Here is a 15,735-nt window from a genome sequence, read left to right as displayed (position 1 = left end):
CCCGTGGGATGTGACCAACTCAGCATTCCACTTGAGGCTATATGATCAAGCAAACTGTTTATCACGAATGCACGATGTGAGCAAACTCACACTGCGCCTGCCACCAAAAGGTTTGCAGAGGGACATCACTCCCTGGTACCGGGCTCTTTGAAGTTATCTATTGAGAAGTCTGGCACCTATTGTTCAAAGGATGCAGTCTTGCAAGCCTGCTGTGAACCAAACAGCAATTACCCAACAATCACTCTCCCTTTCTCCCATCTCTTTTGCCTAATAAATACAGAGGGCTGTGTAAAGCTCAGGGCCCTTGTCCACTACAGGCAAGGTGCCCCCCGGCCCCTTCTTCCAAATATACTCTTTTGTCTCTTGTCTTTTATTCCCACGTTCATCCCCCTTTGTTCAGTCCCCCTATGTCTGTGCGGGTTACATAGTAGCATCTGAACACAGGACTTCAAGGACGTGAACGAAGAAGATCTGCTGGAACAGAGAAACTGAAATTGACAAGGCGAATGGGGAAGCCGGGATGAGTCTGCCGGCAGTGGAGATAAGGTCAGTACCGTGAAGAGGTACTGGGAGCAGTGCTTTAAAGAAGTACTGGGAATGGGAAGTTTTCTGAATCAGGATAACATGGAGCAGAATTTGTCTGTTGGAGAAAAACATTATGTGCAGTTGCTTAAAGTTTTATTGAAATGAACTGGTCCTCAGGTTAGTTCTCAGACATTGACTAAGCTGCTGCAGGAGGTTATTACACACATAACACATGGTTTCCATAGGCAGGCAGTCTTGATGTGGAAAATTGGGACAGAGCAGGTGAAGGATTAAAACAGGCTCATCAAAAAGGTCTTAAAGTTGATTCTTCAGTTTTCTCCACGTGGAGTTTAGCTCGTACTATACTTCTGCCATTATCTCCTCATTATTCTGCAGGACAGCAGGCTGAATCTAAAAATCTGAAAGAATCTGTTGTCCCACCCACAGTTCCAATTGAAAATAAAAAACAGGAGAGGGAGGATAAAAATTGGCCTATACCACCTCCTCCAGTTGCAGAAACATCTGAAACACCTCCTTTGATAGCAGAAATAGAAACCCCAATACAAAGAATTTTATGCTCTGCTGCCATAGCTGGAGAGCCCTTAGGACCTTGTGCTTTTCCTATTTCCGTAAGGGCTGATCCAAATAATCCACAGCAGGTTATTCATGAACACACTCCCCTAGAGTTTAAGTTGTTAAAGGAATTAAAAGCAAGTGTGGTAAATGATAGCGTACAGAGCCCATTCACCTTAAGATTTCTAGAATCTGTGTTTGGTGCTATGCGTCTTTTACCCTTTGATGTGAAACACTTGGTGCGAACTTGCTTGTCGGCTAGCGCATATCTGACATGGAATTTAAATTGGCAAGAAATGTGTGCAGACCAGGCTAGACAGAACCGTGCTGCTAAAAATGGAGACGTTACAGAGGATATGCTGTTAGGTAATGGTCCTTATTCAGACCTGGAATGTCAAATGGCACTCCCAGATGCCGCTTATCAGCAGTGTGCACAGGCTGCTAAATGTGCCTGGGCCACAATTCCTGAAGAGGGATTCCCAGTACTATCATTTTTACATATCATGCAAGGGTCACTGGAACCCTATATGCAATTTCTTGCAAGATTACAAGAGGCAGTGAAGCGTCAGATTCCTCATACCGTGGCTGCAGAAATGCTAACCTTAGCTCCAGCTTTTGAGAATGCAAACGCGAACTGTAAATGTGCGATGGCACCAGTGAGGTGTACAAAAAACTTTGGAAATTTTCTCAGACCTTGTCAGGATGCAGGAACTGAGCTTCATTGCTGTGCAATGTTAGTGCAAGCAATGGCTAATTTAGCAGTTGACAAATCTAAAAGGAGCTAAGGGTCAAACCCTAAAATGGGAAAATGTTATAATTATGGAAAAACTGGACATTTTAAAAAGGAATGCCGCCATATCTCAGGACAGAAAGGACCTTACAATGCAGTGCCCCACCCAACGGAAAAAAATGCCAGGACTGTGTGCTCGCTGTAACAAAGGAAATCACTGGGCCAATCAGTGCCGCTCAAAATTTCATCAGAATGGCACCCTCCTGCCAGGAAACAAGACATGGGCCTGGCCCCGGGCCCCACAAACAATGAGGGCATTCCCAGTCCAGACCTCAACCCCATTTGAGGGATGGGTTCCTGGAGGCACATTGATTCCCTCACCCCAGGAACACCAGGAAGTGCAGGATTAGAGCTACCCACCAAAGAAAGAATCACATTAGTCAGGGGAGACAAACCTATCAACGTTCCCACTGGTATTTGGGGACTTTTACAAACAGGATACACAGGACTAATTTTAGGCAAAAGTCGTCTTAATTTGCAAGGCATCACTGTAGTCCTAGGAGTGATTGACTCTGATTATGAAGGAGAAATTCAAGTAGTTTTAATGTCACAAGATCTTTGGGTTTTTGAACCGGGAGATCTTTGCTCAATCACGCTTATTCGTTGCAAATTATACCCTTCTCCATGAAAGGAGAAAGGAGAAAATAAAGGGTTTGGGAGCACAACTATATGAGAAATCTATCACAACCAATAGCCTCTAAATAGACCCACCTGTGGGTACAAATTAAAGGAAAGAAATGTTATGGGCCTATGGATACGGGGAGCTGATGTATCAGTAACATCTAAAGACAATGGCCCCCATCCTGGCCCTTGCAATTAACTTCTACATCCTTAGTGGGAAAGGAACAGCTCAAAGTGTTCAACAGAGCCCTGAGATTTTACCTTGTCTTGGTCTGGATGAACAGTCGTGTACTTTGCAGCCTTATGTCGCAAATATAGCTATCAATTTATGGGGTCAAAACTTAGTTACACCTTGGGATATGAGACTTACAAATGAAAACTTTGATAACCCAGGATTTAAAATGCTGAAGAACATGGGATATCAGAATGGAAAAGGTTTAGGAAAATTTCTTCAAGGAAATCCTAACCCAGTATCAGTAACTGCAAAAACAGAAAAGGGCTAGGACGTCAGGATTTCTGATGGGGGTCATTGATATTTCTCCGCCGCCCACTGCCTTACCATTAGAATGGCTCAGTGACAAACCTGTATGGGTGGATCAATGGCCTCTATCTCAGGATAAGCTGATGCAACTTCAGCAGCTAATAAAAGAACAATGGGACACCGGACACAAAGAGGAGTCAGCCCCTGGAATTCTCCAGTGTTTGTTATTCCAAAAAAGTCCAGAAGATGGCGACTGCTACATGATTTAAGAGCTGTTAATGCAAAAATTAAACCAACGGGTGCCTCACAAAAAAGTTTACCATCTCCAGTGGCTATTCCAAAAGACTGGCCTCTTGTAGTAATAGATCTTAAGGAGTGTTTACTATACCCTTACACGAGAAGGATAAGCCTCGATTCGCCTTCTGTGTGCCTTCTATTAATCAAAGAGAACCTGTTTCTCATTATCAATGGAGAGTTTTACCCCAAGGCATGATTAACAGTCCTACGCTGTCAGCATTTTGTAGGACAGGCATTAAAGGAGCCTCGGAATATGTTTCCTACTGCTTATATCATTCATTTTATGGATGATATTCTTTTGGCCGCTCCTACAGATCAAATCCTACATCAGTTATTCAGAGGAACTAAGCAGCCTTTGACTAAATAGAATCTCAAAATAGCCCCAGAAAAGGTACAACTTCCCCATACCAACACTTAGGAACTGTTGTTACGGAGAGAAGTGTATGGCCTCAGAAAGTAGTTCTCCATAAAGACAGGTCACAGACTTTAAATAATTTTCAACAATTATTAGGAGATATTAATTGGCTACGCCTGATGTTAGGTATTGCTACCTATCGACTCACATATCTTTACTAAACCCTGCAAGGAGATTCTTCTTTAAATTCCCTGCGGCAATTAACTAAAGAGGCAGAAGCCGAATTACGACGAATTACGGCTTGTAGAGCAAATGTTACTGCAGAGACATGCCACATGGCTACAACCGCAAAAACCTTTGCTTTGTTTATTCTTTCTACCCCCCACTCTCCAACAGGGCTTTGGGGCCAGTCTATAGACAAGTCTGTAACAGTAACAGAATGGCTCTTTCTACCTCATCAAACAGTCAAAACCTTGCAAATTTATCTTTTTTTAATTACACAAATTGTGACTATGGGCAAGCATAGGTCAAAAATGCTTATGGGATATGATCCTGACAAAATTATTGTTCCTCTAGACTCCCAGCAACAAGCCGCAGCTTGGGAAATGTCAACTGCCTGGCAAACTGCTTTTGCAGACTTTGTGGGTGCTATAGATAACCACTGTCAGGCCTCTGAGCCCAAGCTAAGCCATCATATCCCCTGTGACCTGCATATATATATCCAGATGGCCTGAAGCAACTAAAGATCTACAAAAGAAGTGAAAATAGCCTTAGCTGATGACATTGTACCATTGTGATTTGTTTCTGCCCCACCCTAACTGATCAATGTACTTTGTAATCTCCCCCACCCTTAAGAACTTTCTTTGTAATCTCCCCCACCCTTAAGGAGGTTCTTTAATTCTCCCCACCCTTGAGAATGTACTTTGTGAGATCCACCCCCTGCCCGCAAAACATTGCTCCTAACTCCTATCCCAAAACCTATAAGAACTAATGATAATCCCACCACCCTTTGCTGACTCTCTTTTCGGACTCAGCCCGACTGCACCCAGGTGAAATAAACAGCCTTGTTGCTCACACTAAGCCTGTTTGGTGGTCTCTTCACATGGACGCACGTGACAACCACTACCCCTCAGACAAGATTTTACAGTTTTATAAAATCCATTCTTTCATTCTTCCTGTGATTTCTCACCACAAACCTATTCCAGGTGGACAAATTTATTTTACTGATGGCCCTTCCAAAGGTTGTGCTGCTATCTATGGACCAAAACATACTCAAATAATGATGACCTCGGGTTTCAGCTCAACGCTCAGAGCTAATTGCAGTCATTCAGGTTTTGGAGCTCACAGCTTCCGATCCTATCAATGTCGTCTGTGATTCAGCTTATGCTGTAAATGTAGCCAGTCACATAGAAAGTGCTACAATTAAAAGTACACTAGACCCAGAACTGCTGAATTTATTTTTAAGACTTCAACAAGTTATTCACTCTCATGCAGCTCCTTTTCATATTTCTCATATTCGTTCTCCACACAACTTTCTGGGCCACTATCTCTAGGTAATGAAAAGCAGACAAATTGATTGGTTCTGTGTTTCAGCAAACTCGAGTGTCTCATGCGCTGCTGCACCAAAATACTTCTGCCCTTACTTGTATGTTCCATTTATCTCGCAGCCAAGCTAGGGCTATAATACAAACCTGTCCTACTTGCCAGCATGTCTCCCTGGAGAAGGCTGTAACCCACGAGGTTTGGCTCCAAATGAAATTTGGCAAACAGATGTTACACACATAGCAACCCTTGGTAAGCTTACCTATGTTCACGTGACTATAGACACTTATTCTCATACGCCGCATGCTACATGCCAAACACGTGATACAGCTGGTCATGTACAGTGACGTTGTCTGTCATCAATTGCTCATATGGGGATACCTAACAATTAAAAACTGACAGTGGACCCGCTTACACTAGTATGCCTTTCAAAATTTCTTACAGCTTTGGGCTATAACCCACAAAACAGGAATTCCTTATAATCCCAGAGGACAAGGCATTATAGAGCGGTCACATCAAACATTACAATGCATGTTGAAAAGACAAAAAGCGAGTATAAGAGGCAAACTACCACCTCAATCAAAACTACATTTAGCTTTATTTACTTTAAATTTTTTGACTCCTGGTACAAATTATAAGACTCCAGCAGAAAGACATTGGCAAGTGTTAGAGGAAAAGAGGAAAATTTATTCGAAAATGTTATGGAAATCCACAGAAGGAAAATGGAAAGGTCCGGTGGATTTACTGATGTAGGGATGAGGGTATGCTTGTGTTTTTACAGGAGATGGACAAACTGTGTGGGTGCCCTCAAGGTGCGTGTGACCATGGAACGGGAGACTGGAGGAACCCAGGGTGGCCAACCATGGGCCTGGTCCCTCCAGTATGAGCCATGAGCCAGCTGAGCCTGAGTGCAAAGACGGAGAGAAGGCTGACCACAGTCACGATGACATCAATCCTCATAACGTGGGGACAACTCAAGAAAACCACGCAGGCAGCTGAGAAACTACTGGAGCCTCAGGGACAGGCAAAAATCCCTGATTCCATATTCTTGGCCATGTTAGCCATAATGTCCTGTGCAGTATGTTTTCCCTGCACAGAGGCAAAAACATACTGGGCATATGTTCCCACTCCCCCAGCAGTACAACCTATACTTTGGAGTGACACTTCTCCTGAGATTTGTCACGATCAGGGAGAGTGGGCTCCAGGACCCCTAACTCCCCCGACGTAGAACAGTTAGACTCTCAGAATAATGTCATTAATTATACCCTCCACTGGAAGGACTTCCTTTGTGTATCACTACAAAGACATCACTCAGCCATAGCTATCTTACAATTCAAGCTCAAACATGGTTGAGTCACTATGGAAAAATTATGTACTTATTAAGTCTTGGTTCTACTAATGTGACTGGTGTGCTAACCAACCATTCCTGGCCCAGTTGCCCTAATTGTGCTGATTATACAGAATAGATTCCATTCAATAGTTCCTACCCGCTTCTGTGGACCCAGTGTCTTGGTCCACTGGTAAGTGGAGACATTGTGGATTAGGGACCTAACAGTCAATTAGACGGAAAAGATGAAAATCAGAAATCATGGCACAAACTTCACTGGCTTTGGCAGCAAGCTTTTAATGCTTCTTCTTTACACAACACCGAGATCCAATCCCAGTCTGCCGCCCAGACTGCTTGGCATGGAGCAGGCTTTAGCCCGCCTCTTCCTCTGGCCTTATCTAGGGAGGAAAGGACCAGTTCAAGAGATGATATAGAAGGCAGCGCTCCCATTTATGAATGGCAATATCTGGGTTGGAATATTATCCAGTAATAGCAATAGTAAGCAACACAGTCCCTTTTTTGGCAGCTAGGAAGGACCAGCTCCAGGTACACAATACCCAATTGACCTGCAAATCTTGCCAGTGATATCACTGCATTAATCATAGCACATTGAAAACACATAATCTCTCTACTTCCATAGTTTTTAGGTCGCATCCCTGGACTATGATTCCTGTTAATCTGTCTGAGCCTAGGGCTGCCACACCTGCTTTGCATTTTGTGAAACTTCTAATTCAGCTTATTCATCATGTCTGTAGAGCCTTAAGCATGATCATTTTTGCTACTGTTACCTTGATCACCACTCATAACTTCTGTTGTGATGTCCTCTGTAGCTTTGCATAATTCTATTCAAACAGCTCAGTACCTGGAGAACTGGATGCACACAGCCGACCAAGCATGGCTACTTCAGAATAAAATTAACACTGAGTTACAAACTGAAGTGGCGATGTTAAAAATCCACGGTTCTATGGTTAGGGGAACAAGTACAAAGCTTGCAGTTGCAGCAGCAAATGCGTTGTCATTTTAATTACACTCATATTTGTGTAACCAACTTAGAATATAACCAAAGCAAGTATCCATGGAACCTTGTGAAAGCCGATTTGCCTGGAGCTTTCACATCCAACATCACCTATAATACTGGTGAATTACAAAACAAAATTCTTGATTTAAATAGGCAAATTCAAGAATTTCAGCCTTCTTTTGAAGACTGGACTAAATTCCAGCAAGGCCTGAAGAGCCTCAACCCTTGGACCTATCTAAAGCACCACCTTAACATCTTACATGTAGTTCTTAGAATGTTGTTGTTTTGTCTCTGTCTTCTGTTCATAGTCTGTAAAACCAGATGGACTGCCAATTGGAAAATGAGAGCTGCCCAGCCTGGCTCTACCTTCCTTCAATTAATACATAAACAGAAAGGGGGATATGTAGGGAGCCAAAGACTTGTGGGACGTGACCAACTCAGCATTCCACTTGAGGCTATATGATCAAACAGCAAACTTTATCATTAATGCAGGATGTGAGCAAACTCACACTGCGCCTGCCACCAAAAGGTTTGCTGAGGGACATCACTCCCTGGCACCAGGCTCCTTGAAGTTATCTACTGAGAAATCTAGCACCTATTGTTCAGAGGATGCAGTCTTGCAAGCCTGCTGTGAACCAAATGGCCGACTGACAATTACCCAACAATCACTCCCTCTTTCTTGCTATCTCTTTTGCCTAATAAATATGGAGGGCTGTGTAAAGCTCAGGGCCCTTGTCCACTAGAGGCAAGGTGGCCCCTGACCCTTTCTTCCAAATATACTCTTTTGTCTCTTGCCTTTGATTCCCGCATTTGCCCCCCTTCGCTCAGTCCCCCTAGGTCCATGCAGGTTACACTCACTGCCACCCAAGTAGATTTTCCTAATTTCTTTCCTTTTTTTTTTTTTCAGTGAGTGTCTGTTTTATAGATGAAGACATACGTCAGGAGAAACAAAGCTTTACAATGTAATATACAGTAGAGCTGTCATTTTAAGCTACACATGAAAGCAAAAGTTACTAATTCTTACCCTGCATAAGCAAATATATATTCAAAGAAGAAAAAGGTGTAAAGCTGGTATCTACCAAACTTTTTGTGTTCAACATAGTTTTTTTTTTTTTTTTTTTACTTTAAATTCGGGGATACATGTGCAGAACGTGCAGGTTTGTTACACAGGTATACGTGTGCCATGGTGGTTTGCTGCACCTATCAACTCATCATCTAGGTTTTAAGTCAAGCATGCATTAGCGATTTTGACTAATGCCCTCCCTCCCCTTGCCCCTGCACCTTCCAACAGGCCCCAATGTGTGGTTTTCCCCCTCCCTGTGTCCATGTGTTCTCATTGTTCAACTCCCACTTATGAGTGAGAACATGCAGTGTTTGGTTTTCTGTTCCTGTGTTAGTTTGCTAAGGATGATGGTTTCCAGCTTCATCCATGTCCCTGCAAAGGACATGATCTCATTCCTTTCTATGGCTGCATAGTATTCCATGGTGTATATGTACCACATTTTCTTTATCCAGTCTATCATTGATGGGCATCTGGGTTGGTTCCAAGTCTTTCTTGTTGTAAATAGTGCTGCAATAAACATACATGTGCATGTGTCTTTACAGTAGAATGATTTATATTCTTTTGGGTACATATCCAGTATTGGGATTGCTGGGTCAAATGGTATTTCTAGTTCTAGATCCTTGAGGCATCACTACACTGTTTTCCATGATGGTTGAGCCAATTTACATTCCCACCAACAGTGTAAAAGCATTCCTATTTCTCCACAGCCTCACCAGCATCTATTGGTTCTTGACTTTTTAATAATTGCTATTCTGACTGGCGTGAGATGTATCTCATTGTGGTTTTGATTTGCATTTCTCTAATTATCAGTGATGTTGAGTTTTTTTTCATGTTTGTTGGCCACATAAATGTCTTCTTTTGAGAACTGTCTGTTCATATCCTTTGCCCACTTTTTGATGGGGTTGTTCTTTTTTTTTTTCTTATAAATTTGTTTCCTTATAGATTCTGGATATTAGACCTCTGTCAGATGGATAGATTGCAAAACTTTTCTCCCATTCTGTAGGCTGCTTGTTCCCTCTGATGATAGCTTCTTTTGCTGTGCAGAAGCTCTTTAGTTTAATTAGATCCCATTTGTCAATTTTGGTTTTTGTTGCAATTGCTTTTGGCATTTTCATCATGAAATCTTTGCCCATGCCTATGTCCTGAATGGTATTGCCTAGGTTTTCTGCTAGGGTTTTTATGGTTTTGGATTTTAAAGTCTTTAATCCATCTTGAGTAAATTTTTGTATAAGATGTAAGGAAGGGGTAAAGTTTCAGTTTTCTGCATATGGCTAGCCAGTTTTCCTAGCACCACTTATTAAACAGGGAATCATTTCCCCACTGCCTGTTTTTGTCAGGTTGGTCGAAGATCAGATGGTTGTAGATGTGCGGTGTTATTTCTTGGGTCTCTGTTTTATTCCATTGGTCTATATGTCTGTTTTGGTACCAGTACCATGCTGTTTTGGTTACCGTCATCTTGTAGCATAGTTTGGAGTCAGGTAGCATGATGCCTCCAGCTTTGTTCTTTTTCTTAGGATTGTCTTAGCTATATGGGCTCTTTTTTGGTTCCATATGAAATTTAAAGTAGTTTTCTCTAATTCTGTGAAGAATGTCAATGCTAATTTGATGGAAATAGCATTGAATCTATAAATTACTTTGGGCAGTATGGCCATTTTCACAATCATGATTTTTCTTATCCATGAGGATGGAATGTTTTTCCATTTGTTTGAGTTCTTTCTTATTTCCTTGAGCAGTGTTTTGTAGTTCTCCTTGAAGAGGTCCTTCACATCCCTTATTGGCTGTATTCCTAGGTATTTTATTTTCTTTTTAGCAGTTATGAATGGAAGTTAATTCATTATTTGGCTCTCTGCTTGTGTATTGTATATTGTTGGTGTATAGTAATGCTTGTGATTTTTGCACATTGATTTTGTTTCCTGTGATTTTGCTAAAGTTGTTTATCAGCTTAAGGAGATTTGGGGCTGAGACGATGGGGTTTTCTAAACATAGAATCATGTCATCTGCAAACAGACAATTTGACCTCCACTCTTCCTATTTGAATACTCTTTATTTCTTTATCTTGCCTGATTGCTCTGACCAGAACTTCCAATACTATGTTGAAAAGAAGAGGTGAGAGGGCACCCTTGTCTTTTCAAAGGGAATCTTCCAGCTTTTGCCCATTCAGTATGATATTGGCTGTGGGTTTGTCATAAATAGCTCTTATTTTGAGATATGTTCTATCAATACCTAGTTTATTGAGAGTTTTTAACATAAAGGGATGTTGAATTTTATGAAAGGCCTTTTCTGCATCTATTGAAATAATCATGTGAGTTTTGTCATTGGGTCTGTTTATGTGATAGATTCCTCTTATTGATTTGTGTATATTGAATCACCCTTGCATCCCAGGGATAAAGTTGACTTGATCATGGTGGATAAGCTTTTTGATGTGCTGCTGGATTTGGTTTGCCAGTATTTTATTCAGGATTTTCGCATCGACATTCATCAGGGATACTGACCTGAAGTTTTCTTTTTTTGTTGTGTCTCTGCCAGGTTTTGGTATCAGGATGATGCTGGCCTCATAAATGAGTTAGGGAGGAGTCCCTCCTTTTTAATTGTTTGGAATAGTTTCAGAAAAAATGGTAACAGCTCCTCTTTGTACCTCTGGTAGAATTCAGCCGTGAATCTGTGTGGTCCTTGGCGTTTTTTTGGTTGATAGATTATTAATTACTAAGCAAATGGAAAGCAAAAAAAAAGCAGGGGTTGCAATACTAGTCTCTAACAAAATAGACCTTAAACCAACAAAGATCAAAAAAGACAAAGAAGGGCATAACATAACAGTAAAGGGATCAATTCAGGGAAAGAGTTAACTATCCTAAATATGTATGCACCCAACACAGAAGCACCCAGATTCATAAAACAAATTCTTAGAGACCTACAAAGAGACTTAGACTCTCACAATAGTAGTGGGAGACTTTAACACCCCACTGTCAATATTAGACAGATTGACAAGACAGAAAATTAACAAGGATATTCCGGACTTGAACTCAGCTCTGGATCAAGTAGACCTAGTAGACATCTACAGAACTCTCAACCCCAAATCAACAGAATATACATTCTTCTCAGTGCCACATGGCACTTTTTCTAAAATCATCCACATAATCAGAAGTAAAACACTCCTCAGAAAATGCAAAAGAACTGAAATCATAACAAACAGTCTCCCAGACCACAGTGCAATCAAATTAGAACTCAGGATTAAGAAACTCACTCAAAACCATACAACTACACGGAAATTGAACAACCTGCTCCTTAGTAACACTTGTGTAATAATGAAATTAAGGCAGAAATCAAGAAGTTCTTTGAAACCAATGAGAACAAAGAAACAACATATCAGAATCTCTGGGACAAAGCTAAAGCAGTGTTAAGATGGAAATTTATAGCACTAAATGCCCACATCAGAAAGCTAGAAGGATCTCAAATCAACACCCTAACATCACAATTAGAATAACTGGAGAATCAAGAGCAAACAAATCCAAAAGCTAGCAGAAGGCAAGAAATAACTAAGATCAGAGCAGAACTGAGGGAGATAGAGACATGAAAAACCCCTCAAAGAATCAATGATTCCAGGAGCTATTTTTTTTTGTGTGTGAAAAAATTAACAAAATAGACCACTAGCTAGACTAATAAAGAAGAATCAAATAGACACAATAAAAAAATGATAAAGGGGAAATCACCACTGACCCCACAGAAATACAAACTACCATCAGAGAATACTATAAATACCTCTATGCAAATAAACTAGAAAATCTAGAAGAAATGGATAAATTCCTAGACACATCACCCTCCCAAGACGAAACCAGGAAGAAGTCGAATCCCTGAATAGACCAATAACAAATTCCTGATTTCTTTCCTAGCAGCCTAACTTAATTTGACCCAAAAATCTGAAATAGAACTGAGAATATTTAAGCCTTTTTTTTGTTTTTTGTTTTTTGAGACAAAGTCTGGCTCTGTCGCCCAGGCTGGACTGCAGTGGCGTGATCTTGGCTCACTGCAACCTCTGCCTCTCGGGTTCACACCATTCTCCTGCCTCAGCCTCTCGAGTAGCTGAGACTACAGGCGCCCGCCACCAAGCCCGGCTAATTTTTTGTATTTTTAGTAGAAACGGGGTTTCACCGTGTTCGCCAGGATGGTCTTGATCTCCTGACCTTGTGATCTGCCCACCTCGGCCTCCCAAAGTGCTGGGATTACAGGCGTGAGCCACCGCGCCCGGCCTTAAGCATATTTTTTGAAGTCCCTGAGCACTTGCTTTTTTCCTTGTTGTTCATAAAACTTAACATTGCTTTTTTTTTTTTTTTTTTGAGATGGAGTCTAGCTCTGTTGCCCAGGCTGAAGTGCAGTGTTGCAATCTTGGCTTACTGCAACCTCTGACTCCTTGGTTCAAGTGATTCTCCCGCCTCAGCCTCTGAGTAGCTGGGATTACAGGTGTGAGCCACTGTGCCAGCCCCTAATAGGGCATTTTTAAAGAATGAGATATGGCCAGGCATGGTGGCTCACACCTGTAATCCCAACACTTTGGGAGGCCGAGGTGGGCAGATCACTTCAGGTAAGGAGTCCAAGACCATTCTGGCCAACATGGTGAAACCTTGTCTCTACTAAAAATACAAAAATTAACCGGGCGTGGTGGCACATGCCTGTAATCTCAGCTAGTTGGGAAGCTGAGGCAGGAGAATTGCTTGAACTCAGGAGGTGGAGGTTGCAGTAAGCCAAGATCACACTGCGCTCCAGCCTAGGTAACAGAGTGAGTGAGACAACGTCTCAAAAAAAAAAAAAAGGATGAGATGTGACTCAGTTGTAGGTCAGGAATGCCAAGTTTACAACCAGCACTTTGATTGCCAAGCTCTTTATTAAAAAGTCTTACCTTCTGCCACTGTTTGAAGTCTAAAATAACTGAATCAAATACATTTCCGTTATTAGGGGATAAAATGTCTTTTTCACTGAAAGAAGAAAAAAGAAAAAGAGAAAGTTCTCAGAATAAGGCATAAACAAATAAAATCATCAGTTTATACACTAAAGACTAAACAACTAATATATTTCTCCTCAATAATTTTGAAGCATGTCTTCCAGGTCCAGCCCCTCTCCCCACAGGTATTTATCATTAAATTTGTAAACATAAATTCAGATTCTATTCAGACCTGAGCAATCAAGTTACAGGGCCATGGACCACAAGAGTGTTTTTTTTAAAGGGTGGTCTCTTGAGTCTTGATAATTAAAAACCAGATCATTATCAGAAGAATTTCTGTTGAATGCAGCTGCCAAAGCAATATACAAATGGAAAGAAAGCCTACACAGTAATTAAGACTCAACATTTAAGCCAGGAATCCCAACTTCTGGTAGGAAACAATTTCCTTTAATGGCTCTAAAGTCTCACAAGGTGAAAGCTATTGATTAATAGGTTTCTGAAGCTAAAGAGACAAGAACTATGGCCACCCACGCACGCCTCCTAGCTAAGAATCAACAAACAATAGAAATGGGTACACGGCAGGAGCAGCCAGCTTGGAGACATGCCAGCTTCAGCTTCCAGAACTTCCAAATCTACTAATGGGGAAAACTTTAAGGGGGTATGAAAAACTGCAACCATTATTCTCAATTTGAAATGGAAATGGTACCTAACAGACAAAGCATCTTGAAGTTTAAAAAAAAAAAAAAAAAAAAACTTTGAAATTACCTAGTCCAGGCCTCAACAAACAAAGCATCTTAAATTTAAACACACAAACAAACAAAAACCTTAGAAATCTAGTCCAGGCTGGGCGTGGTGGCTCATGCCTGTAATCCCAGCAGTTTGGGAGGCCTAGGTGGGTGGATCACCTAAGACCGGGAGTTCGAGACCAGCCTGGCTAACATGGTGAAACCCTGTCTCTACTAAAAATACAAAAATTAGCCGGATGTAGTGGCGCATGCCTGTAATCCCAGCTACTCGGGAGGCTGAGGTGGGAGAATCGCTTGCACCCAGGAGACGGAGGCAGCAATGAGCCAAGATTGTGCCACTGCATTCCAGCTTGGGCGACAGAATGAGACCCAGTATCAAAAAAAAAAGAAATCTAGTCCAGACTGCATCCAAAGTATAGATTCCCACTAACCTTGGCTGTGATTTAGCCAAGGTTAACTACTTTATTAGCAGCTTCTTTCATTGTCAGATTTCTCTAAACATTGCAAAGTATGATATCCAATCAAAACCATCTCCCTATAACTGTCACCCATTGGTTTTACGTCTCTGCATATGATTTGCAGATGGATCCAAATATTCACGTTTGCCAAAGTAATGAAATAAGTTGACTTAATTTCAAAAAGAGAGAAAAGAAAAAGAACTGGACTCAAATGGGGACAGCAGCAGTTAAGCAGGGGGATCAGGATGGACTAGGGAGATACTTAGCACTAGAAACCACAAGACTATTCAAGGTTGTTAGCAGGATTGTGCCTTCACAGGTACTGCTCCCCAAAATCAATGTTAGAGTGATTACAAGGTAAAAGACAGAAGGAGGAACAGAGAGAATTTGACTGAGTTATCAGACATGATATAAGTATAATCAGAAAAACAAGATTCTTGGTGACTCACTTGAAGCTCTCCTGCCATTTGGTAAGTCCTTTCTCAACAATTTTCAATGTCTCCCTTGTAGACTCTTCCATTTCTTCTACCTCTTGTTTAAATTTATTCACTAAGTTTCTCCATTTCTGTGTCAATTTCTGCAACAATGCAAGGTCTTCAGTGTCCTAGATGAAATGCATGGAATCAAATAATATATTCATTTATGTATATAACAAATAGTCATTAACATACACCAGGCCATTATTAATATTCTAATACTAGAGAAATTCATAGAAAGTTGATTAAAAAATTGAAAAGTTACACTACTACATAGTTCATTTGGTGAGGAATTTTCCATGGTACATAAAGTATTAAGAGACAAGATTTTTTTTCCTTTGCAACATGAACCCAATTTTTCCATAGGACTATCACAGGGGCAGTGTGGTGTGCTAGATAGAACAGGAACCAAGAAGCCAAACCAAACCAAATGTGAGGTGTAGCTATTACTGGCTGTGCAAACTTATGTAATCTATTTGGAATTAATTTTTTTATACATAAAGACCCTAATATCTATCTCACAGAATTGT

General features: G+C 41.1%; 1 protein-coding gene across 1 annotated transcript in view; it reads right to left on the bottom strand.

The window, feature by feature from the left end:
- Positions 1–15,735, bottom strand: part of AXDND1 (axonemal dynein light chain domain containing 1) — a 171,501-nt gene that overhangs the window by 84,708 nt on the left and 71,058 nt on the right. The window contains exons 14-15 of the mRNA XM_065532054.2: positions 15,179–15,333; positions 13,484–13,559 (exon numbers count right to left, since the gene is read on the bottom strand). Coding sequence (XP_065388126.1) covers positions 13,484–13,559; positions 15,179–15,333 — 231 coding nt within the window. The remainder of the gene's footprint in view (positions 1–13,483; positions 13,560–15,178; positions 15,334–15,735) is intronic.

Source organism: Macaca fascicularis, chromosome 1, assembly GCF_037993035.2.
Source record: "Macaca fascicularis isolate 582-1 chromosome 1, T2T-MFA8v1.1".
NCBI lineage: Eukaryota > Metazoa > Chordata > Mammalia > Primates > Cercopithecidae > Macaca > Macaca fascicularis.
Note: the sequence above shows the minus strand (reverse complement) of the source record. Positions and strands in the feature narration are given on the sequence as shown.